The following is a 24,400-nucleotide window of genomic DNA, read 5'->3' on the forward strand; positions in this document are numbered from 1 at the left end:
TTGGAGTAAATGTGAGGTTGCTGCCTGGTTGGGGTAAATGTGAGGTTGCTGCCTGGTTGGAGTAAATGTGAGGTTGCTGCCTGGTTGGAGTAAATGTGAGGTTGCTGCCTGGTTGGAGTAAATGTGAGGTTGCTGCCTGGTTGGAGTAAATGTGAGGTTGCTGCCTGGTTGGAGTAATGTGAGGTTGCTGCCTGGTTGGAGTAAATGTGAGGTTGCTGCCTGGTTGGAGTAAATGTGAGGTTACTGCCTGGTTGGAGTAAATGTGAGGTTGCTGCCTGGTTGGAGTAAATGTGAGGTTGCTGCCTGGTTGGAGTAAATGTGAGGTTGCTGCCTGGTTGGAGTAAATGTGAGGTTGCTGCCTGGTTGGAGTAAATGTGAGGTTGCTGCCTTGTTGGAGTAAATGTGAGGTTGCTGCCTTGTTGGAGTAAATGTGAGGTTGCTGCCTGGTTGGGGTAAATGTGAGGTTGCTGACTGGTTGGAGTAAATGTGAGGTTGCTGACTGGTTGGAGTAAATGTGAGGTTGCTGCCTGGTTGGAGTAAATGTGAGGTTGCTGCCTGGTTGGAGTAAATGTGAGGTTGGAGTAAATGTGGTTGGAGTAAATGTGAGGTTGCTGCCTGGTTGGAGTAAATGTGAGGTTGCTGCCTTGTTGGAGTAAATGTGAGGTTGCTGCCTTGTTGGAGTAAATGTGGTTGGAGTAAATGTGAGGTTGCTGCCTTGTTGGAGTAAATGTGAGGTTGCTGCCTTGTTGGAGTAAATGTGGTTGGAGTAAATGTGAGGTTGCTGCCTTGTTGGAGTAAATGTGAGGTTGCTGCCTGGTTGGAGTAAATGTGAGGTTACTGCCTGGTTGGAGTAAATGTGAGGTTGCTGCCTGGTTGGAGTAAATGTGAGGTTGCTGCCTGGTTGGAGTAAATGTGAGGTTGCTGCCTGGTTGGAGTAAATGTGAGGTTGCTGCCTTGTTGGAGTAAATGTGAGGTTGCTGCCTTGTTGGAGTAAATGTGAGGTTGCTGCCTGGTTGGGGTAAATGTGAGGTTGCTGACTGGTTGGAGTAAATGTGAGGTTGCTGCCTGGTTGGAGTAAATGTGAGGTTGGAGTAAATGTGGTTGGAGTAAATGTGAGGTTGCTGCCTGGTTGGAGTAAATGTGAGGTTGCTGCCTTGTTGGAGTAAATGTGAGGTTGCTGCCTTGTTGGAGTAAATGTGGTTGGAGTAAATGTGAGGTTGCTGCCTTGTTGGAGTAAATGTGAGGTTGCTGCCTTGTTGGAGTAAATGTGGTTGGAGTAAATGTGAGGTTGCTGCCTTGTTGGAGTAAATGTGAGGTTGCTGCCTGGTTGGAGTAAATGTGAGGTTGCTGCCTGGTTGGAGTAAATGTGAGGTTGGAGTAAATGTGGTTGGAGTAAATGTGAGGTTGCTGCCTTGTTGGAGTAAATGTGAGGTTGCTGCCTGGTTGGAGTAAATGTGAGGTTGCTGCCTTGTTGGAGTAAATGTGAGGTTGCTGCCTTGTTGGAGTAAATGTGGTTGGAGTAAATGTGAGGTTGCTGCCTTGTTGGAGTAAATGTGAGGTTGCTGCCTGGTTGGAGTAAATGTGAGGTTGCTGCCTTGTTGGAGTAAATGTGAGGTTGCTGCCTGGTTGGAGTAAATGTGAGGTTGGAGTAAATGTGGTTGGAGTAAATGTGAGGTTGCTGCCTGGTTGGAGTAAATGTGAGGTTGCTGCCTGGTTGGAGTAAATGTGAGGTTGCTGCCTGGTTGGAGTAAATGTGAGGTTGCTGCCTGGTTGGAGTAAATGTGAGGTTGCTGCCTTGTTGGAGTAAATGTGAGGTTGCTGCCTGGTTGGAGTAAATGTGAGGTTGTGATTGGTTAATCATCATAATGATGACTGGCTAAAATCGGTTAATGATGTGCTTTTGACTCACAGCTGGATTCCACTGAAGAATGAGCCAAAAAGACCCATCATGCCCAGAAACTCCACCCGGCTGAGGTTCTTTACAATGAACTCCTCACACACGTTGGAGATTCCATACAACGTCGCACCCGCCAACACCAGCAAGTCGCCCAGAAGTTTGTTGTCTCCTGGAACAGAAGAAACATTGTGGTTGGAGGAGAACAGAGCCTCAGAAATGAATTCAGAGCAACCGAACCTGATCTTCTGATCTTCTGAAGATCAGAAGATCAGGTTGATCTTCTGAAAAGAAGTCGATCCTCTGCCTGCTGAATGAACTGTTTATAGGAGGACCTGGTGCCAGCAGAACTACAGCTCCATACACCTTATCCAGAGACACTACGCAGATCTAAAAGTCATCTTACCACGGAGGGAAGGAACCTCCCCGAATTGCAGAGTAATTCCCACATGCGAGCAAGGTGAGTTTCTCACCAACATCTCATCATGAAACCAGAGAAAACAGGAAGGCTGCACGAGGAGGACATTAATTAGGGACCTTCACGTCTGCATGTGTTCATCTTACCCAGACCCTGCTGTCGGCCCACGAGGACATCGGCGCCCACCATGCAGCCCATCCCCAGCAGACAGACGCCGACCCCCACAAAGTGGACCACCTTGTACCGCACCAGCAGGAAGAACCAGGACAGCAGCAGGACCACCGGGATCACGAAGCAGTCGAGCAGCTGCGGAGTTACACACACACACGCGCGATGTCATTTTCTGAACCGCTGGCGTCGTCACGGAGACGGTCATCAGTGCAGAGGTGACAACCGGTCACTGGGTCTACACTCACCTGGACGCTGGTCAGGGTGGTGTACTGGTACGCCTTGATCACCAGGTAGTTGGCCTCGATGTCGATCATGCCCAGAATCATGTACTTCCACCACCGCCGCTTCAGGATGGCCAGCAGGTTCTCCTCTCCTGATGAAGAAGGTACAGAGATAGAACAATCTCACATAACGTCAGACAGGAGGACCTATCTACCCAGCCAGGCTCTTTTTGCTGGTTTCTGACACCCACAATATCAACTTTAATGACGGTTTATAGACAATGATTGACAGCTTTCAACTGTGACATGAGCAAGAACCCCGATGTTTCAAAAGAACATGGAGGTTGCCCCTCATCTCGTCCTCATTCCGTGCCATTTAGAAAAGATGGTCTCAAGCTGCAGTTAGTCCTCCTGGGGTTTTCTCGTATGTGAGGTTTCAGATGGAACGTTGGGATCGTAGTAGAAAGTGGCGTGTGGACGAGTCTTCTGGCCATTTATCAGCTCCATCCAGAAGATGCGTTTCAGATTTTATCAGCATTGGCTCCTGGCCCAGGAGTGAAGAAGATACAGGACCAGCTTCCACATTGCTTAGTGAACGTGGAGGTAAATTTTTTGTCCTTTCCAGCGGGTTCGAGAAGTATTCAGACCCCTTTACGGGATTCACTCTTTGTTATATTGCAGCCATTTTGCTGAAATCCAAAAAGTTTTCATTTTTGACATTTTGCAGATTTATTAACAAAGAAAAAGTGAAATATCACATGATCCTAAATATTCTCTCCACCACCTTAAGTTGGATAACGGGGACGTTTTTACACTGAATCATTCACTCATGTGAAGGTGAAGCATAGCACACGGTGACACGGTGAAACGTGTCCTCTGTATTTAACCATCACCCTTGGCGATGGATCGGGATTCGAACCGGCAACCTTTTGGTTACGGTCTAGGATTAAAATGGCTGCTGATAAAAGGAGTGGCGGAAGTAATGATCGTCCCGCGGGTTAACAGCGCCGCACCTTGCCTGACGGCCAGCGTGGTGGTGTAGACCAGGAACAGCAGGATGTAGTTGAGGAAGCTCTGGAACACGGGCGTGTTGGCGTGGTAGTCGTCGGCCAGGTACTTGCTGGTCAGGCCGATGCCGCAGATGAGCAGCGACAGCACCTGGCCCAGAGCCAGCGACAGCAGCAGCTCCCTGTGGGCGGAGAGAGAGGCGGAGTTAAAGGGGGAGAAAAGGGGAAATGGGTGGTAGTAGCCTAGTGGGTAACACCTATGAACCAGAAGACCCAGGTTCGAACCCCACTTACTACCATCGTGTCCCTGAGCAAGACACTTAACCCTGAGTGTCTCCAGGGGGGGACTGTCCCTGTAACTACTGACTGTAAGTCCCTCTGGATAAGGACGCCTGGTAAATGCTGTAAATGTAAAAAAAACACTAAAGGTTCCAGCCACACCCAAGGTCACCTTCTTCAGCAGCCCCGCATTAGAACGAAATGAAATGGAGGATATTTTATATATATCTATAAATAGAGAAGTTTCCCTGAATGTTCCATAGTCGGTAGAACCAGAACCCAATCGTCTCTGTCCACCACCCCGCAGACCTGCTACTGCTCCACATGTGACCCTAATATCCTGAGGTCAGTTTCAGCGCAGGTAAAGTAAATTGCTCCGACTGTGGCTTCACCAACACAATTACTTTCCCGAGGACAACATGGCCCCAGTAGGACCGTTTCTCTGCTGTTATTACAAACGGTGAAAATGACTTTAATCAGTTTGAAATGTCAAAGGCTGAGATGATTGTAATATAGAATTAGCGACTCCGGAGGGTCATGCAATCCCACATTCACATTTACACTTACGCAATACAGGATGCACTTTGAGGGGGGCAGTGGTGGTTCTAGCGGATAAGGAGGCGGCCCCGTAATCAGAAGGTTGGCGGTTCGAATCCCGACCCGCCAAGGTGCCACTGAGGTGCCCTTGATGAAGGTCCTGTCCCCACACGCTGCTCCCCGGGCGCCTGTCATGGTGCCCACTGCTTACCAAGGGTGACGGTTAAATACAGAGGACACGTTTCACTGTGTCACCGTGTGCTGTAATGCTGTGTATCACGAAGACAATCAAGTCACTTTCACTTCTTTTTCTTCCAAAAACCTCAAAGCGGCTAACGGATGCGATTCATCATCACATGACTGCGCGGCGGATGTTCTGTTACCATGGCGATGTCAACCTCTGTAGGAAAACACTACAGTTATTACAAAGGAGGCCTGTATAGAGCATATAAGTGTCACATTGATCCATTTTCTGTCCTCACGGTGGACGTGTTGTTGCCATGACGACGTCGACCTCTGTGGGTAAAGACTACGGTTACGGGAATGAGTAACTGATCCGATTCTTCCTCCGGTACGAGTTAATCTGGTGAGATTAATCAGCTCGACGGCTCCTGACATAATCGGGCGAGTTCTGGTGTCACATGGCGGCTGGTCCACACTCCGACCGACCGGGAACTCGGGGGCGGAGCCTCGTTATCCACACTGACCAATCCACTCAGAGACAGTCTTTAAAATGTCCACTCCGACGGGTAAACATGCCGAGTGGCCAGACGAGCACGAGAAATTTGCATTCAGATAGAAACTAATTTGCCTCTGTGCTGGGTAATCATATATAAGTGAAATATGATTGTGTGTGTGTGTGCGTGTGTGTCACTTCATGTTCCTCACACAGAAAGCTAGGAGGTCAGACGTTCCTCAAGGTCAATGGAGCAGTAATAATGGAGGAGGGTGGAGGATCAGAAGGCAGAAGGAGGTCCTTGTGTCCTGGACCAATTCGGACCACACCAGCACACATCAAAGGCGCCGCCCACAACTGGACCTCTGTGTGTGCAGGGTCACCGGGTTCATCAGAAGGTCACCGTCTGCTGCCTCTCTGTCTGATGTCGTCATCCATGGAAGACAGACAGCCAAACAGACAGATTCTGCACGGCGTCGCGGTACAAACACCAGCAGATTCCTGACCAGGGACCTGGCAACCTTGTACCTGGCATTGTGGGATACCATCTGTGTACACGCACACACACACACACACACACATCATGCTGGGAGAGGTGATTATTTAAACAGATAATAGCTCTGATAAACATGTTCCACCTGACCCTCGCACACACACACACACACACACACACACACACACACACGCACACATACACATACACATACACACACACACACACACACACACATCATGCTGGGAGAGGTGATTATTTAAACAGATAATAGCTCTGATAAACATGTTCCACCTGACCCTCGCGCACACACGCACACATACACACGCGCACACCTGATTGTGTTTCAAGCGTCCTTGTAACTAAATCAATCGTCATGTGACCAAACAAATCAGAATCAGAAGACTTTATCAATCCAGGAGGAAATTGCTCACATCACACACACACACACACACACACACACAAAGACAATATGAAGAACAGCAATAAACTAAAAAAAGACACTAAAACACACGGTGTTCACAGTGCGTGAGCGTACTAGATTTAGAGGCTTTACTAAATTCTGACGAGCGCCACCACGTCTCTAATTCAGGCTCTTTAACAGTAATGTGAAGGTTCCCTGAACTGGACCAGGAGAAGCCAAGAGCTCAACCACATTTACAATTTAGTACAGTTACGTTTTATTCATGGCGTATAACATTTAGCTGATTAACAACGCAGCAAGCGAGTGTGCGTGTGTGTGTGTAGTGTGTGTATATGTGTGTGTGTGGTGTGATGTGTGTGTGTGTGTATGTGTGTGTTGTGTGATGTGTGTATGTGTGTGTGTAGTGTGTCTACGTGTGTGGTGTGAAGTGTGTGTGTGTGTGTGTGGTGGTGTGTGTGTGTGTGTAGATGTGTGTGTATGTGTGTGTGTATGTGTGTAGTGTGAAGCGTGTATGTGTGTGTGTGTATGTGTGGTGTGTGGTGTGATGTGTGTAGTGTGTCTATGTGTGTGGTGTGAAGTGCGTGTGTGTGGTGTGATTATGTGTGTGGTGTGATGTGTGTGTGTGGGTGTAGTGTGTCTATGTGTGTGGTGTGAAGCGTGTGTGTGTGTGTGTATGTGTAGTGTGTCTATGTGTGTGGTGTGAAGTGCGTGTGTGTGGTGTGATTATGTATGTGGTGTGATGTGTGTGTGTGTGTGTAGTGTGTCTATGTGTGTGGTGTGAAGCGTGTGTGTGTGTGTATGTGTGGTGTGATGTGTGTAGTGTGTCTATGTGTGTGGTGTGAAGTGCGTGTGTGTGGTGTGATTATGTATGTGGTGTGATGTGTGTGTGTGTAGTGTATCTATGTGTGTGGTGTGAAGCGTGTGTGTGTGTGTATGTGTGGTGTGATGTGTGTAGTGTGTCTATGTGTGTGGTGTGAAGTGTGTGTGTGTGGTGTGATTATGTGTGTGGTGTGATGTGTGTGTGTGTGTGTGTAGTGTGTCTATGTGTGTGGTGTGAAGCGTGTGTGTATGTGTGGTGTGTGGTGTGATGTGTGTAGTGTGTCTATGTGTGTGGTGTGAAGTGCGTGTGTGTGGTGTGATTATGTGTGTGGTGTGATGTGTGTGTGTGTGTATGTGGTGTGATGTGTGTGTGTAGTGTGTCTATGTGTGTGGTGTGAAGCGTGTGTGTATGTGTGGTGTGTGGTGTGATGTGTGTAGTGTGTCTATGTGTGTGGTGTGTAGTGCGTGTGTGTGGTGTGATTATGTATGTGGTGTGATGTGTGTGTGTGTGGGTGTAGTGTGTATGTGTGCGTGCTACAACCCACGTTCGTAGCACAAATGCTGTCAATCAATAGGTAATCGTCCTTCAGGACACGTGAATCTCAGCTGCACCGTTATCGTTAATTAAAGCCTGACGAGATAATTGCCTGAATAACGTGCGACGGCCACAGGACTCGTTCACGAACTCATCGCCATGACAACTGCGGAACAGCTGGGGGAGGGGCGTTAACACCACGGCGACAGCCAGCGTTGGGGGAGGTTTCTTCTACCTTGGAAAGATCCAACATGGTGAATTCCAGGATGTGCCCCGCCCCCATCTCAGCCAATCAGGCCGCATCACCGTTACGCATCACTGTCCGGCACTGTCTCTGTCCCCTGTTTTTGTCTGTTGTACACGTCCCGTACGCGGTCTGTAACGTTGTTTAAATGTTCCATGTTGGTTGCGCCAGTAGAAAGTGAAATTGAATATATCTAAATTCCGAGGACCCCCAACGGCGCTCATTTCCACATTTCCGTCAGCCGTACACCAGGACACGGCTACTACACAACAGCGGAGGATTGTGTCCCCGCGTCAACACAGGCGGCCTGGTGTCGGGATGCAGGGACACGATCTGAAAATCACTGTCCACCTAGGCAGTGGTGTCCTAGCAGTTACGGAAGCGGCCCCGTAATCAGAAGGTTACCGGTTCGAATCCCGATCCGCCAAGGTGCCACTGAGCAAAGCACCGTCCCCACACACTGCTCCCCGGGCGCCTGTCATGGTGCCCACTGCTCACTCAGGGTGATGGTTAAATGCAGAGGACACATTTCACGGTGTGCACTGTGTGCCGTGCTGCTGTGTATCACACTTCACTTTAAATTAAATTAAATAAAAAATCACCAGACCGGTTTATACGGCATGTGTTCACGCCTCTACGTGCAGGGCGACCAGATTAAAATGTGACCGTAACCGGCGGGTAAACGTGCACGCTGAAACGTGTCCTCTGTATTTAACCATCACCCTTGGGGAGCAGTGTGTTTGGACAGGACCTTCATCAAGGGGACCTCAGTGGTACCTTGGCGGACCGGGATTCGTACCGGCAACCTTCTGATTACGGGGCCGCCTCCTTAACTTGCAGTAGGTGGGCGGGGCCTGATGAGGCAAAATCGTTTCTCATGAACATTTCATCTTCATTCTGTACCAGCAGCTCCATTTCGCTGATCTCCACGAGAACTCCTCCGGCGGATGAATAATTCAGCGTCTCTCTCTCGGTAATAAAGGGCTACTCATGCACGCGGCCCTCATCCATATTTCACCGGCAGACTGTCACACTCACACACTGTGGCCCCCGGCGTTAATCGTCCGCCCAGGCAGAGACCCGGCATTATCCACCGCGGTAAATAAATCCTCTTCTACAGGGGATGCCAATAGGAGACGAGAGGATAAGGATTAGATCATTGTCCAATCACAAGACAAAGCGCTCTGTCCCACCTACAACACGAGAACAGTCAACAGTCAGTAAAGTAAAGTGGAGTGATTGTCACTTGTGATACACAGCAGCACAGCACACGGTGCACACAGTGAAATTTGTCCTCTGTATTTAACCATGACCCTTGTGAGCAGTGGGCACCATGACAGCCCCGTGGTGGCCTACAAAATTTGTCACTGACAAATTTGATTGTGCAGCAACTGGTGAGAAACCCGTCCTCCAAACCACCTCTCACAGCGATAGCAATCATCTACATTCAAACCTGGGGCAGTGGTGGCCTAGCGGTTAAGGAAGGTTGCCGGTTCGATTACGGCCCCGTAATCAGAAGGTTGCCGGTTCGAATCCCGATCTGCCAAGGTGCCACTGAGGTGCCACTGAGCAAAGCACCGTCCCCACACACTGCTCCCCGGGCGCCTGTCATGGCCGCCCACTGCTCACTCAGGGTGGTGGTTAAATGCAGAGGACACATTTCACTGTGTGCACTGTGTGCTGTGCTGCTGTGTATCACGTGTGACAATCACTTCACTTTCTTTCACTTTCATAGGATAACCCCACCCCCCAGTTTATGTGGGATTTGTACCCAGATAAGGAGACCCCACATCCAGCCACGCTAGTTCCTAAATGCAGCCGGGTTTACAGGGTGGATGCAGAGAGTTACTTTACTTTACTTTACTTTACTTTATTTGGCAGACGCTTTTATCCAAAGCGACTTACAATGGGAAGACACCAGCAATTCTCGTTCGATTTCTATAGAATATCAAGTATACAAACTAAGAGCCCTGATAAGGCTTAGACTTGTCATTGAAGAACATGCTCGGAGAGTGTTGGGTGCTAGACTAAGAAAAATTATAATGTATTTATACATCTTGTATTTGTTTGTTAAATGTGTATGCATGTGTATGTGTTAAATTTATCTGTAATATTTTTGGAATAAGAGGGTTTTCACCTTCTTCTTAAAAGTGGTGATAGTCTCGGCTAGTCGTGTGGAGGAGGGTAGGTTGTTCCACCAGCCAGGGACAACAACGGAGAACAGACATGATTGGAATCGGAGACCCCGTGAAGAAGGAATTTTTAGTCTCCTTTCGTTTGCCGATCTGAGAGAGCGTGTAGGAGTGTATCTAGGTAGTAGAGTGTTGATGTAGGAGGGCGCAGTTCCATTTACAGCCCTGTAGGCAAGCATCAAGGATTTGAACTCAATGCGAGCAGCTACCGGGAGCCAGTGGAGGGAGGTAAGGAGAGGTGTAACATGGGTGTATTTTGGCTGATTGAAGATGAGGCGGGCTGCCATATTTTGGACCATCTGGAGTGGTTTTATGGTGACTGCAGAGGCTCCAGCCAGGAGAGAGTTACAATAGTCGAGTTTGGAGATGACCATTGCCTGGACGAGGAGCTGCGTAGCCTGTTGTGAGAGAAAAGGCCGAATCTTGCGAATGTTGTAGAGAGTGAACCTGCAGGATCTGGAGATCGCAGCAACATGATGGTTCAAACTCAGTTTGTTATCTATCCAAACCCCAAGGCTTTTTGCAGATGCCGTGGGTGTTAACAATAGTGATCCAATTTGAATTGAAAGGTTTTGCTGAGGAGAATTGTTGCCCGGAAAGATCAGAATCTCGGTTTTGGATAGGTTGAGTTGGAGGTGTCGCTCAGACATCCATGCCGATATGTCTGAGAGGCAGGCCGAAATTTTTGTTGCTATAGTAGCATCTTCTGGTGGGAATGACAGATAGAGCTGGGTGTCATCAGCATAGGAGTGATAGGAGAAGCCATGTGATTGGATGATGTGACCAAGTGAGCGAGTGTATATTGAGAATAGAAGGGGGCCAAGGACAGAGCCTTGTGGAACCCCTGTGGTTACCCTAGAGAGGACAGATGTCTCACCTCCCCATGATACCTTGAAGGACCTGTCGTAGAGATAAGAGGTGAACCAATCTAGTGCGGTTCCTGTGACTCCTAAATCAGAGAGTGTGGTGAGAAGAATTTCATGGTTAACTGTATCGAAGGCAGCAGATAGATCAAGTAGAACAAGGACGGATGATCTGCGGGCAGCTCTTGCAGCACGAAGGTCATCCATCATTGCCAGGAGGGAGGTTTCAGTAGAATGCCCTTTCCTGAAACCAGACTGAAAAGGGTCAAGAAGATCATGTTTGTGGAGAAATGAGGAAAGTTGAGCCAGGACTGCTCTTTCAAGAATTTTTGAAAGAAAAGGAAGGTTGGAGACTGGGCGGTAGCTATCCAGTAGAGATGGGTTTAATGTGGGTTTTTTGAGCAGGGGAGTAATGACAGCCTGTTTGAAAGCAGTGGGGAATGTTCCTGTTGTGAGTGAGGAGTTTAAGACATGTGTCAGAGCAGATAATATGGTGGGCTGTATGGACTGAAGGAGGTGTGAGGGGATTGGATCCAGGGAGCAGGTGGTGGGGTGACTAGACTGGAGAAGTGTAGACACGTCTGATTCAAAGAGGGGAGTAAAGGAAGACAGATTCCTGGTTTCAGAGGTAACAGCAGGACGGGGTCTGGGGTTAGGTGGTGAGAATTGTTTGCTAATGTCAGCCACCTTTTCTGTGAAGAAGGTGGCGAAGTCTTCAGATGAGAGAGAAGTGGAGGGGGGGGAGGGGGTGGAGGATTCAGGAGACGGTTGAAAGTCGAGAAAAGTTTTCGAGAGTCATTGCAGTTGTTTACTTTGTCCTGGAAGTATCTGGTCTTTGCTGTAGTTACAGCAGCAGAGAAGGATTTTAGGAGAGATTGATACTTATTAAGTTGAAGCGGGCACTTGGATTTCCTCCACTGCCTTTCAGCTGCTCTAAGGTGGGACCTGTGGCGACGAACCTCGTCAGAGATCCACGGTGAGGGTGGAGTCGCACGTGTTGGTTTTGATGTTAGAGGGCAGAGTCTCTCGAGGCAAGATGTTAGTGTGGAGAAAAGGATGTCTGTAGCACGGTTAGTGTCCTGAATAGAGAGGATGTCTAGGGGGGAGAGCTCAGAGGAGACAGCGGAAGACAATTGAGTAGGGCAGAGGGTACGGAGATTACGGCGAAATTGTGTTAAGTGTGAGGTGGGTGTGGTGCGTGCCAGGGGGGATAGTCTGAAGTGAATAAAAGAGTGATCGGATAGATGTAGAGGAACGACAGAAGTGTTGGCTGTGGAGCATTTGCGTGTGAGTACGAGATCTAGTTGTTTTCCAGCTCTGTGCGTTGCGGGCGTGCAGAGAAGTGTGAAGTTGGAAGCAGAGATGAAGTGTTGGAAGTCAGTGGTTTGTGGCTTGAGGAGATCGAGGTTGAAGTCTCCTAGTAGCACAAGGGGCAGTTCCTCATCTATAATTGAGGAGAGAGTTGTGTCTAGTTCCTCTACAAAGTTCCCCAGCGGACCTGGAGGACGATATACAGCAACTATGGACATTTTTACTGGGTGTGTAATAGTTACTGCATGGAACTCAAAACTGGTTGTTTGAATAGCAGAAACGGGAGTGAATTTCCAGTCCTTGGAAATGAGCAAGCCTGTGCCCCCTCCCCTGCCAGTGGGGCGGGGGGTATGAGAGAAGTAGAAGTCTGTGGAAAGGGCTGCAGGTGTAGCGGAGTCATGGGGGCGGATCCAGGTCTCAGTCAGTGCGAGTACTTGGAGATTTCGTTCTGTAGCAAAAGCAGGAATGAAGTCTGCTTTGTTGACTGCCGACTGACAGTTCCACAGTCCGAACAAGTACTCAGGGTGGCAAGATGAGGCCTGGGAGAGTGTGTGGAGGTTATGTGTGTTGCGTGTTCTGTGTATATTGAATCGAGGAGGGCGCCTGGAGTGAATGAGCGGAATGTTCTGGATGGACATGATTAGCAAAAAGAAGTAGGAGAAGAGCATGGGTGAATTTACCTGTATTTTGGTTTTACTGCTCGGTAGAGTCGCGCAGGACGAGTCGCAGGTCTTTACCCAAGTGGGTCTTCACACAAGGGCTGACGCGGTAGCGCGAGAGTAGTACCACAAGTACAGGTCAAATTGTGAGTGACTACAGGTGCGGTCCACAGGTAGTGGAGTTGACTATAACCCGTTTCACGACTACGCAAGAGTGGGCGTGTACCTAGTTCGGGTGAAACTGACGCCGATTGACAACAATAACGACAGCGAAAGCTAATACATTAACTTAGCTCGCCTAGTCACGTCAACAAAAACACAAGCACTTCTTAAAAACAAGCTACCCAAGACAGAGTCAAAGTTTATTTACTCACCTCTACAGAGAACCGCGCGAGAAAGATTACCGCTGTGTCCGCTGTGTGTTGTGTGTTGATGGGATGGGAGGTCTTGATGGGATAAGGAGAACCACATCTGACAGCTGTAAGGAAAACTGAGAGATACGCCCACTGTCTTCTGATTGGTTGTGTGAGAAGACTGGAGTGTGAGAAGACACACTCGAAGACATCACATGGGTGGACAGACTGCAGGGTCACAGGTCATTCAACCGGCCATTTCAACCCTCCAAACTGTACCCACAATCCCCCAGGGCTACGACCTCTTTGGGGCAGTGGTGGCCTAGCGGGTAAGGAAGTGGACTTGTAGTCAGAAGGTTGCCGGTTCAAGTCACTTTTTCTTCACTTTCAAATTCAAATTCAAATTTATTAGTCACGTACACAGTCACACACGGTATGATATACCGACTGATACTGACCACAGTATTGCAAATATTGCAAGTATACAATGAACCAATATACAAATATTGCAAACATAACCAAATATTACACTTTTACGTCTTTAACATAAAATATGTGTAACAGGTAGTGTGAAGGTGTGCAAATGAGTGAAAGACAATGTTTAAAAAAAAAGTAAAAAGTGCAAAGATTTTGCGCAAAATCTTTCTCTAGACTCCGCCCATTGAGCCCTCAGAATGAACAGTGTCCCCCAAGCCAGAATTCCACATCTCAGACATGCAGCGCAAACACAAACAAAGAGCTTCTGGCACTACAAGAATATACAAGAATATAGAGCGGGTACGAAAGTATTCCGACCCACTTCAATTTTTCACTCTTTGTTATATATTGCAGCCATTTAAGTTTGGGTTTTTTTTTCTTTATTAGTTTACACACAGCACCCCATTTTAACAGAAAAACACTGAACTGGTCACTTGGTCCTACGTATTCAGACCCTTTGCTGTGACACTCATATATTTAACTCAGGTTCTCTCCATTTCTTCTGATCGTCCTTGAGATGGTTCTGCACCTTCATTCGAGTCCATCTGTGCTTGATTATACTAATATGACTTGATTAGGAAAGCCACACCCCCGTCCATATAAGACCTTACAGCTCACAATGCACGTCAGAGCAAATGAGGATCATGAGGTCAAAGGACCTGCCTGAGGAGCCCAGAGACAGAATTGTGGAGATGCCAGCAAAAACATTCTGCTGCACTCAAGGTTCCTAAGGTGGCCTCCATAGTCCTTAAATGGAAGACTTTTTAGGACGACCAGAACCCTTCCTAGAGCTGAGCTATTGGGGGAGAAGAGCCTTGGTGAGAGAGGTAAAGAAGAACCCAAAGATCACAGTGGCTGACCTCCAGAGATGCAGTCGGGAGATGGTAGAAAGTTAGTCACCCACCCATCGCTGCAGACAGACGCCTCTCCTCACATGGAGTTTGCTAAGAAAACACCTGAAGGACTCCAAGATGGTGAGAAGTAAGGTTCCCATCTCCCCAAATCCTGGCTGTATTAGACCAAAAGGGAACTTCTACTAAATACTGAGCAAAGGGTCTGAGTACGTAGGACCATGTGATTTTTCAGTTTTTCTTTGTTAAAATCTGCAAAAATGTCAAAACATCTGTCAATATGGGGTGCTGTGTGTACATTAATGAAGAACGGCTGCATTAATGCTGCAATATAACAAAGTGAGAAATTTTAGGGGTTCCGTACCCACCGTCTAAACCTCGAACAGAACCACATAAACACACACATATATCATTTACATTTACAGCATTTATCAGACACCCTTATCCAGAGCGACTTACAATCAGTAGTTACAGGGACAGTCCCCCCCTGGAGCAATTTTTAGGGTTAAGTGTCCTGCTCAGGGACACGATGGTAGTAAGTGGGATTCGAACCCGGGTCTTCTGGTTCATAGGCGAGTGTGTTACCCACTAGGCTACTACCACCCTAGTGGTATATATCCATAAAGGACGATGACGGTGTCAGGTTTGGAGGAGACGACTCTCCACACCTTCTCCTAAAAGCCCTTTTAGATCAGCACGGAGCGACTGGTGGAATTCCACACAGTCCCCACCCCCCAAAACTCTTTTATTAGGATGAGCTAAGTGTCTCTAGAACAATACGGCCAACCGAGGATGATGAATAATTCATGCTCGGTGAATCCTGGTAATGGCCGCCGCCCTGAATTACCGGAGGGCCGGCGGCACAGTGCCAGGGCCGCTCACCGACACCCCTTTTACGGCGTTCCCTGGGGACGCGGGCTCCGGGTTAACGAGTTCCACATCGACCGCAAGCACAGAGATAACTTTACCCCCCTCCCGCTGGCACCGGCGCCAGGGACGCCGAGAGCCTTCTCACCGCGAGTCGACCGCACCCAGCGCGTCCCGGGCCCCGCCCACTCTCCACCGAGGGACACTCCCCCTCCCGTGTCCACAATCACTCGCGGCCTCTTTTAACCTTTTAATCCGACTGCTTTGTTTCCCAAAATCCCTCCAAACGACCAGGACTCTTCTTCTCATCGCTGCCTGGATCAGAACATATTTACCTGGCAGGTGTCTACAAAATTCTCCCGACATTTACACTTACGCCCGTATCCAGAGCCACTTACAACGTGCTTCCATGTCACCATGGATGAAGAGGTCAGTTCTGGTTCACTAGGACCCCCAACTATGAATACAATCTTTTTATTCACTCTGTTGTGAATAAGAATAGTGGGGTGGTAGTAGCCTAGTGGGTAACACACACGCCAATGAACCAGAAGACCCAGGTTTAAACCCCACTTACTACCATCGTGTCCCTGAGCAGGACACTTAACCCTGAGTGTCTCCAGGGGGGGACTGTCCCTGTAACTACTGATTGTAAGTCGCTCTGGATAAGGGCGTCTGGTAAATGCTGTAAATGTAACTATACAGAAGTCAGACAGGAAGAAGGTTCCAAGTTCATCTAAATCTTCTCTAAAGAGGAAGGTGTTGAGCTGCCGTGTGAAGGTGCTCAGTGACTGAGCTGGAAGTTCATTCCACCACCGAGGGGCCAAGACGGAGAAGACATGCTCCTGGTCTGCAGCAGAGCTGTAAATCGTGACCCGTCGGGTCGAGCTGCTGCGGTCACCGGTCTATAGTACCTATCCTTCAGCATGGTCCGCTGGGATTGGTCCCTCTTTAAAAAGCCGGACTTGTCGGGCTCGGCTCGGGCTTACACCCCTCTTCACCCTCTCTCCTCATCATCGATAGCGTTAACAGCGGAGGAAATATTCCATGCTGATTCCATTTTGAACTATAATAATCCACCATTGCATTCTGGGAAATTACACGAATAGGAAACAAGTACGTCTTTCATGGCAGACCAAGGGTAAAGGTCAGCATCTGGTCCACCGCCCCCCCGGGGGTCTCTGAGGTCAGAGCAGCGTCTCCATAAATGCCTCGATTATGTCCTGCGTCACCACGGGGACGCTGCTGCTGGAGACCAAGCTGAAATTCCCACTGCTGCTTTATATGGAACATGTCGGTGGGTCGGGAATCATCTCCGGGACAGAAGAGGACAGATGTGTGTCCATGTCAGTGATGTAGGGCCTAATGGAGAATATACCTGATTATGTAGACATGGGACTGTCTGTCAAATAGAAGCATTTACATTTACAGCATTTACCAGACGTCCTTATCCAGAGTGACTTACAATCAGTAGTTACAGGGACAGTCCCCCCCCTGGAGACACTCAGGGTTAAGTGTCCTGCTCAGGGACACGATGGTAGTAAACCCGCTAGGTTACTACCACCCTATATGGGTACCATGTGGGTACAGCAGATAAGAAGTGATAAGGGATGTCCATTCTCTGGATCCCAGGTGGTTCTGTGTCTACTATGTCCTCGATACACATTTACAGCATGAAATATGGTGTGGAGAAGAAGCCGCTCCAGCCGAGCTCCCCGGCAGTGCTCCCGCCCCTTTAATTAACCCCGGTGCGCCGATAACCCGCTCATTTCCTCCCCTCCTCGCCACTATCATCTCTCTCCATCTATAATCTACGAGCCGGGTTCCCGGGGGACGCGGCGCGTCCCCACTCCCTTATCACCACAGCTTCTCCTGCTTTTATTAAACCCGTCCTGCCGCGTCTCGGGACGCAGAATATCGACTATCAGAGCGGGAAAAGGTCACCGGTCACAGCCACCAACGAAATGAAAAATACGGCAGGCGGAGGAGGAACCCCAGACGCTCTCTGATTGGTCGGCTGACTCGACCCGGTGGGAATCGATGCCGCTGAATCGGCACTCGGACAATAACAGAAGCTGGCGAAGAGACGACCAAAAATACTCCACTGGCCGCAGAACGCTTAACCTTGCAAAGCTGGTCCAATACGGAGGATCCTACCAGGGACCACGTCCTTCGTCCACGTACGTTGACGTGCGTCCTCGGCATTTCCGGAACACTCTCAGTTTGAACACTTGAGTCTTGGATTCAAATTCGGCCAAAAGACAAGAGGAAAATCAGAACACCGTCCAGACTGTCCCTCAATGTGAGGCATTTCAAGGACACGAACACACTAAGTTATAGGACAGAGAGTAGCCTGGCAGGTGAGACAGTCGCCCAAAAAGACCCAGGTTCAAATCCCACTTACTGCCATTGTGTCCCTGAGCAACTACCAACTTAACCCTGAGTGTCTCCAGGGGGGGACTGTCCCTGTAACTACTGACTGTAACCCTGGGTGTCTCCAGGGGGGACTGTCCCTGTAACTACTGACTGTAACCCTGAGTGTCTCCAGGGGGGGACCGTCCCTGTAACTACTGACTGTAACCCTGAGTGTCGCCAGGGGGGGACTGTCCCTGTAACTACTGACTGTAACCCTGAGTGTCTCCAGGGGGGGACTGTCCCTGTAACTACTGACTGTAACCCTGAGTGTCTCCAGGCGGGGGACTGTCCCTGTAACTACTGACTGTAACCCTGAGTGTCTCCAGGCGGGGACTGTCCCTGTAACTACTGACTGTAACCCTGAGTGTCTCCAGGCGGGGACTGTCCCTGTAACTACTGACTGTAACCCTGAGTGTCTCCAGGCGGGGACTGTCCCTGTAACTACTGACTGTAACCCTGAGTGTCTCCAGGCGGGGACTGTCCCTGTAACTACTGACTGTAACCCTGAGTGTCTCCAGGGGGGGACTGTCCCTGTAACTGCTGATTGTAACCCTGAGTGTCTCCAGGGGGGGGACTGTCCCGGTAACTACTGAGTGTAACCCTGAGTGTCTCCAGGGGGGGACTGTCCCTGTAACTACTGACTGTAACCCTGAGTGTCTCCAGGCGGGGACTGTCCCTGTAACTACTGACTGTAACCCTGAGTGTCTCCAGGCGGGGACTGTCCCTGTAACTACTGATTGTAACCCTGAGTGTCTCCAGGGGGGGACTGTCCCTGTAACTACTGACTGTAACCCTGAGTGTCTCCAGGGGGGGACTGTCCCTGTAACTGCTGATTGTAACCCTGAGTGTCTCCAGGGGGGGACTGTCCCTGTAACTACTGACTGTAACCCTGAGTGTCTCCAGGGGGGGACTGTCCCTGTAACTGCTGATTGTAACCCTGAGTGTCTCCAGGGGGGGACTGTCCCTGTAACTACTGAGTGTAAGTCGCTCTGGATAAGGCCGTCTGGTAAATGCTGTAAATGTAACTGTTATAAATGGGAGACGTTGAATAACGTACGACTGTTCGGTTGATTTTTTTATAAATTTATCACCACAGCCGCTCCTCGTAAACCGATATGTGAGATTTCGCGGCGTATCGCGGCACGTTGTGCTGGTTTATATATCCGGCCAGCCCCGCCCATCAAGACAAGCGGCCTGAATTCCTGCCTTTATCCCAGCAGTCGCCCGGAGAGACGCCTCGCCCGCGGGCGGGCGGGGCCGGGTCTCGGGGGTCTCCCGGGTCTCCCGCCCCCCGGCCAACTCAGAGCAGCCGCAGCTGCGCCGGCGGAGACCGTGTCAGCCGCTCGATGGCGCGCTGAATTATAGATGAGTATCTGTAATCACGATTCCTGCACAACGCAGACGCCGTTATCGATCAGGAACGCCGAGGAGTCGCGGCGGGGCGTCCCGGCGGGGACCATGACCTAAATCATCACGTTTCAGATGACAATACAGTAATAAACAGCAATATATACGTATAATAGAACCATATACAGTAATAAATTAACCCACAACATTCGTAAACACCTAAAAAGTGTTCATAATTCAACCTGTCCGTCAAATCACTGGTAGATGGTCCATCTCCTGAACGCAGCGTAGTTATTGTCCTTAATATCAGTAATACCCGACGGTCAGTAATAAATAATATTCATATTGGGAGTAAAACCCCATTCGTCAAATATGGCGCTTGCGAATGATTATTACAGTTTTTTCAAAACATTTAACAAGTTTCCTAAACTCTTAACACGGTGAGCACAACATCCGTCTTTGTAGGCTATACAATTAACACATTTCTTGTTGCTTTGATACAAAATGCATACAGTTAACACCAATTTAAAATGCTTGAACTTCTTTTACACTCAAGCTCAACCAAGACCGAAACAATGTCATTTTACAGTCAAATTTACAAATGCTTTCACACTGTATGTCAGAACATATAACATCATGTTCTAAACATAACTTATACAGGCCCCTACAACACCGACCACCTTCTCCTGTTTCTAGAGGACCTGCACGAAAGACTGGTGCCAGAGGTAGAAAGGGGACAGGTGGGAGACCACATGGGACAATGTGGCATTCCACCATTCCCGTGCAGTCACAGCCTGGTTTGACGCCCATCCAAGGATGATGTCCCATTTCCTTGCCCCTTACTCCCCTTTCCTCAACCCCATTGAGGAGTTTTTCTCAGCCTGGAGATGGAAGGTTTTTGACCATCTTCCACATGACCAAATGTCCCTCCTGGATGCAATGGACGCTGCATGCCAAGACATCACAGCTGAACACTGCCAGGGGTGGATAAGGCATGCCAAAAGATTCTTCCCACGATGCCTTGCCAGAGAAGATATCAGGTGTGATGTGGATGAGAACATGTGGCCAAATGCAGAAGACGGGGCAGAATAGAAGATTACTTTGTTTTTTTTTTTTTATTATAATTCCGGTGCTTTTTCTGTTTGTATATCTTGCAGTAATGTCCTTTTGCAAATAAAGTCTGTTCTGTGTCTGTATTTTTTTTTACATAAACTGTACATTTTATAAAGCTACTCTGAGATGGTCATTCACTTTTTGTATTGAATTTCTGCAGCATGCATTTACTAAACCCAACAAAACAAAAACGTAGAAAGGCTTCAAATATACGGGCAGACCTGACACATAAAATAATGCCGTTTCTGTCATTTCAGCTGATGATAGTGTTGTTTTTGGCTGAATGTTCCTGTTGGAAGAGAACATGTGTTAGTGTTTGGAGTAATTATTTGATTTTGGTTTTGCTAGACATAGTGTACTGTGGTAGTGTATTATTGTATTTTGAAAATTAGTTTTGGGGTTTAGTTTACAATGTGTGATTTTGAGCATGAAATTAACCGTTTTGCCAGTTGCGTGTTTTAGGTGTGTCGGTGCGTTACGAGTTTAGGAAACTTGTTAAATGTTTTGAAAAAACTGTCATGGAGATTGTAAAAAACTGTAACACGTTAACTAACGTTTAATACGCCATCGACGGGGGAACCACGTGCCCAGTGCACTCTGGGTAAAGCGGCCCTGACTCCCGCCCCCTCGCCTGAAACCATAATGGCCACAGGGCGGTGTTCGGAAGGGGGGGGGGGTACCCAGCATGCTTTGTGGCGCATTGAAACGGCCACAGATCTGCTGAACCTGCGGCCACGTTGTGCCGCGTAGAACCTGTGCGGTTCTGGAGGGCGTGTGAGCGTGTGACATCACTACTGGCGTAGGTGAGGACCATCACGGCGACGGGATATAAATGCAGCTGCTGTGCGCCACAACGACACTTTAAAACGTGGCGTTGCGTTTGGTGGGTGGAGCTTGTGACCAATGGCTCCACCAGATGGGGAGGTTTTCTGGGTTCGAATCCCTACACAGCACTCCCAGACTCGGGGTGAAGTGGGACAAAATGGGACAAAGTGGTCTTCTGGTTTCTAGGCAGGCTTCTACCAGGCCAGCTCCCAGAAGCTAGAACCCAAACGCCTGGATTTATCACCTCAGAAGTTCCAATCCACCACAGCAAGAAGTACTGAGTTATATTGTCATGGTGGACGCGTCATCGGTGTCATGCTCCCATTCGGATTCTTTTTAGCCCAGAGAGTCTTCCTCCATCTCCATCTTCTCCTTTCTTCTCCAGCTGGAGCACAATGGCCCCGTGGGGAGCAGGATCCAGGCCTCAGCAGGACCTGTCCAGCACAAAGGGGGCCACGGGGGCGGAGACAGAACAGATGGTGGACAGAAGCTGAGCTTTGTTAACAGGACCTGTGGTGGCACCAGGTCTGTCCAGTAGAAAGAGCCTGACCACCAGTCTACTGGCCACCCTGGAACCCAGGACGTCCCCACCGGCGTCCCGGTTCTATACACACCCGCGTAGTACCCCGATTTCACATCTAACACCTGCTTTAATCACACTGTTCCCTGACGTACAATGGTGGGCGTGGTCACAAATAAATCCACCAATTACCAGGGGGAGGAGCACAGAGGTACCAAATATTATAATGTATTCTTATATTTTACTGTCGCACAGTTCTAATCATACAACAGAGATATAGTGAATATAGTAAAGTGACGTGATTGTCACATGTGATACACAGCATCACAGCGCACGGTGCACACAGTGAAATTTGTCCTCTACATTTAACCATCACCCTGAGTGAGCAGTGGGCACCATGACAGGCGCCCGGGGAGCAGTGTGTGGGGACGGTGCTTTGCTCAGTGGCACCGCTTCTTTAACCGCTAGGCCACCACTGTCATCATCTGTGTGTGTAGTGTGTGTGAGTGTGTGTGTGTGAGTGTGTGTAAGTCTGTGTGACTGTGTGTAGTGTGTGTGTGTGTGTAGGGCGTATGTGAGTGTGTTTGTGTAAGTGTGTGTGTGTGTGTGTGTGTGTGTGCGTAAGTGTGTGTGTGAGTGTGTAGTGTGTATGTGAGTGTATGTATGTGAGGTGTGAGTGTATGAGAGTGTGTGTGTGAGTATGTGTGTAATGTGTGAGTGTATGTGAGTGTGTGTGTGGTGTGTCTAGTGTGTGTGTGTGTGTGTGTGTGAATGAGTGTGTGTAGTGTGTGGGTGTGTGTAAGTGTGTGTGGTGTGTATGTGATTGTATGTATGTGAGATGTGAGTGTATGAGAGTGTGAGTGTGTGTGTAGTGTGTGAGTGTGTGTGTGTGTGTGATTGTATGATGAGTGAGTGAGTGTATGAGAGTGGTGAGTGTGTGTGTAGTGTGTGTGTGTGTGGTGTGTATGTGATTGTATGTATGTGAGGTGTGAGTGTATGAGAGTGTGAGTGTGTGTGTAGTGTGTGTGTGTGTGAGTGTGTGATTGTATGTATGTGATGTGTGAGTGTATGAGAGTGTGAGTGTGTGTGTAGTGTGTGTGTGAGTGTGTGTGTGTGTGTATGTGATTGTATGTATGTGAGATGTGAGTGTATGAGAGTGTGAGTGTGTGTGTAGTGTGTGATGTGTGTGAGTGTGTGTGTGTATGTGATTGTATGTATGTGATGTGTGAGTGTATGAGAGTGTGAGTGTGTGTGTAGTGTGTGTGTGAGTGTGTGTGTGTGGTGTGTGTGTATGTTATTGTATGTATGTGAGGTGTGAGTGTATGAGAGTGTGAGTGTGTGTGTAGTGTGGTGTGTGTGGTGTGTATGTGATTGTATGTATGTGAGGTGTGAGTGTATGAGAGTGTGAGTGTGTGTGTAGTGTGTGAGTGTGTGTGAGTGTGTGTGTGTATGTGATTGTATGTATGTGATGTGTGAGTGTATGAGAGTGTGAGTGTGTGTGTGCGTAAGTGTGTGTGTGAGTGTGTAGTGTGTATGTGATTGTATGTATGTGAGGTGTGAGTGTATGAGAGTGTGAGTGTGTGTGCAGTGTGTGTGTGAGTGTGTGTGTGTGGTGTGTATGTGATTGTATGTATGTGAGGTGTGAGTGTATGAGAGTGTGAGTGTGTGTGTAGTGTGTGTGTGTGTGTATATGTGCTTGTAATTATGTGAGGTGTGAGTGTATGAGAGTGTGAGTGTGTGTGTAGTGTGTGAGTGTGTGTGTGTGTTATGGGAAGATCACTGATGACGTTTCTGTCGAACGTGATGCGAATTTTAAACTTTCTCACAAAGAGCCGCCTGTTTAAACGTGTGAAGCCCCGAGCGGACCGGAACCGGTACCTGTTAAAGACCCGGCGCATCCGCTGCACCAGGCCGGGCGTCGGCGCGTCCGGTTCCGTCCGGACCGGCTCGATGGCGTCGAGGACCTGGTTCTGCTGCTCGGGCAGCATCTCGGCGGTGAAGATGGAGGTGCAGCAGCGGGCTTCAGACCATCGTGCTCCGCGGGCGGCTCCGCGCTGCTCACTGTCCCGGATGGTCCATCTGCGGTCCGGTTCCGCTCGGTCCGGGTCGGCTGGCAGGTGCGCCCGAACCGCACCTGTTCCCCCAGCGCGTCGCGCACGACTGAGGCGTCGGACCGGAGGGGCGGGGTTTAGAGGAGAGGGGGCGGTGCCCGCCACAGCCGCCAGGGGGCGCACGTGGCTGGCGCTCGCCTCGGCACAGGCTCCGCCCACATCGATCCAGATTTGGTACCAATTACGATAATCATTAATACATTTAAACTATAAAATCACTGTTATCACGTCTTAATTTGAATTTTAATTTCTCTGCTTCTTTGTGCTGGATGACGTGCTGATCCCGTCTCAGACGTGCAGATTTTTTTTTTGTCATTGTGATACACAGTGACACGGTGAAACGTGTCCTCTGTATTTAACCATCGCCCTTGGTGACAGTGGGCACCATGACAGGCCCCCGGGGACCAGTGTGTGCGGACGGGACCTTCATCAAGGGGACCTCAAAAAAAAAAAAAAAAGTGAAGTGATTGCGGTCCCATAACGTATGGAATGCATGGAAGAATTACCCTTAAGTAAAAACAGAAATATCTATTTATTTCAAATTCTCGAATCGGAATTGAGGTTCCTGCACGTTTGCGGAACCTTTGTTAGAAAAGAACTAGTCTGGCTGCGTGAAAACGGGGTGACTGTCCTCCCCGGAGCCGTCAGGGGTCTTTTGTAGGCCGGACAGTGATGCAGTGTTGCGACGCTCATCGGAAATTCCAAAGACCAAGTTTTCTTGCGGAGTAATGGCCTCTTTGTTGGAGCCGCAGGCCTGGTCAGCGGTTCCATGCTGAAGAAC

At 49.0% G+C, this 24,400-nt stretch overlaps 1 protein-coding gene across 1 annotated transcript in view; it reads right to left on the reverse strand.

Moving 5' to 3' along the window:
• Positions 1–23,639, reverse strand: part of LOC114763837 (solute carrier family 35 member F1-like) — a 33,643-nt gene extending 10,004 nt beyond the window's left edge. Inside the window, exons 1-5 of the mRNA XM_028953632.1 lie at positions 23,387–23,639; positions 3,718–3,893; positions 2,729–2,856; positions 2,459–2,618; positions 1,910–2,066 (exon numbers count right to left, since the gene is read on the reverse strand). Coding sequence (XP_028809465.1) covers positions 1,910–2,066; positions 2,459–2,618; positions 2,729–2,856; positions 3,718–3,893; positions 23,387–23,496 — 731 coding nt within the window. The 5' untranslated portion in view covers positions 23,497–23,639. The remainder of the gene's footprint in view (positions 1–1,909; positions 2,067–2,458; positions 2,619–2,728; positions 2,857–3,717; positions 3,894–23,386) is intronic.
• Positions 23,640–24,400: the final 761 nt, after the last annotated feature.

Source organism: Denticeps clupeoides, chromosome 14 (assembly GCF_900700375.1).
Source record: "Denticeps clupeoides chromosome 14, fDenClu1.1, whole genome shotgun sequence".
NCBI lineage: Eukaryota > Metazoa > Chordata > Actinopteri > Clupeiformes > Denticipitidae > Denticeps > Denticeps clupeoides.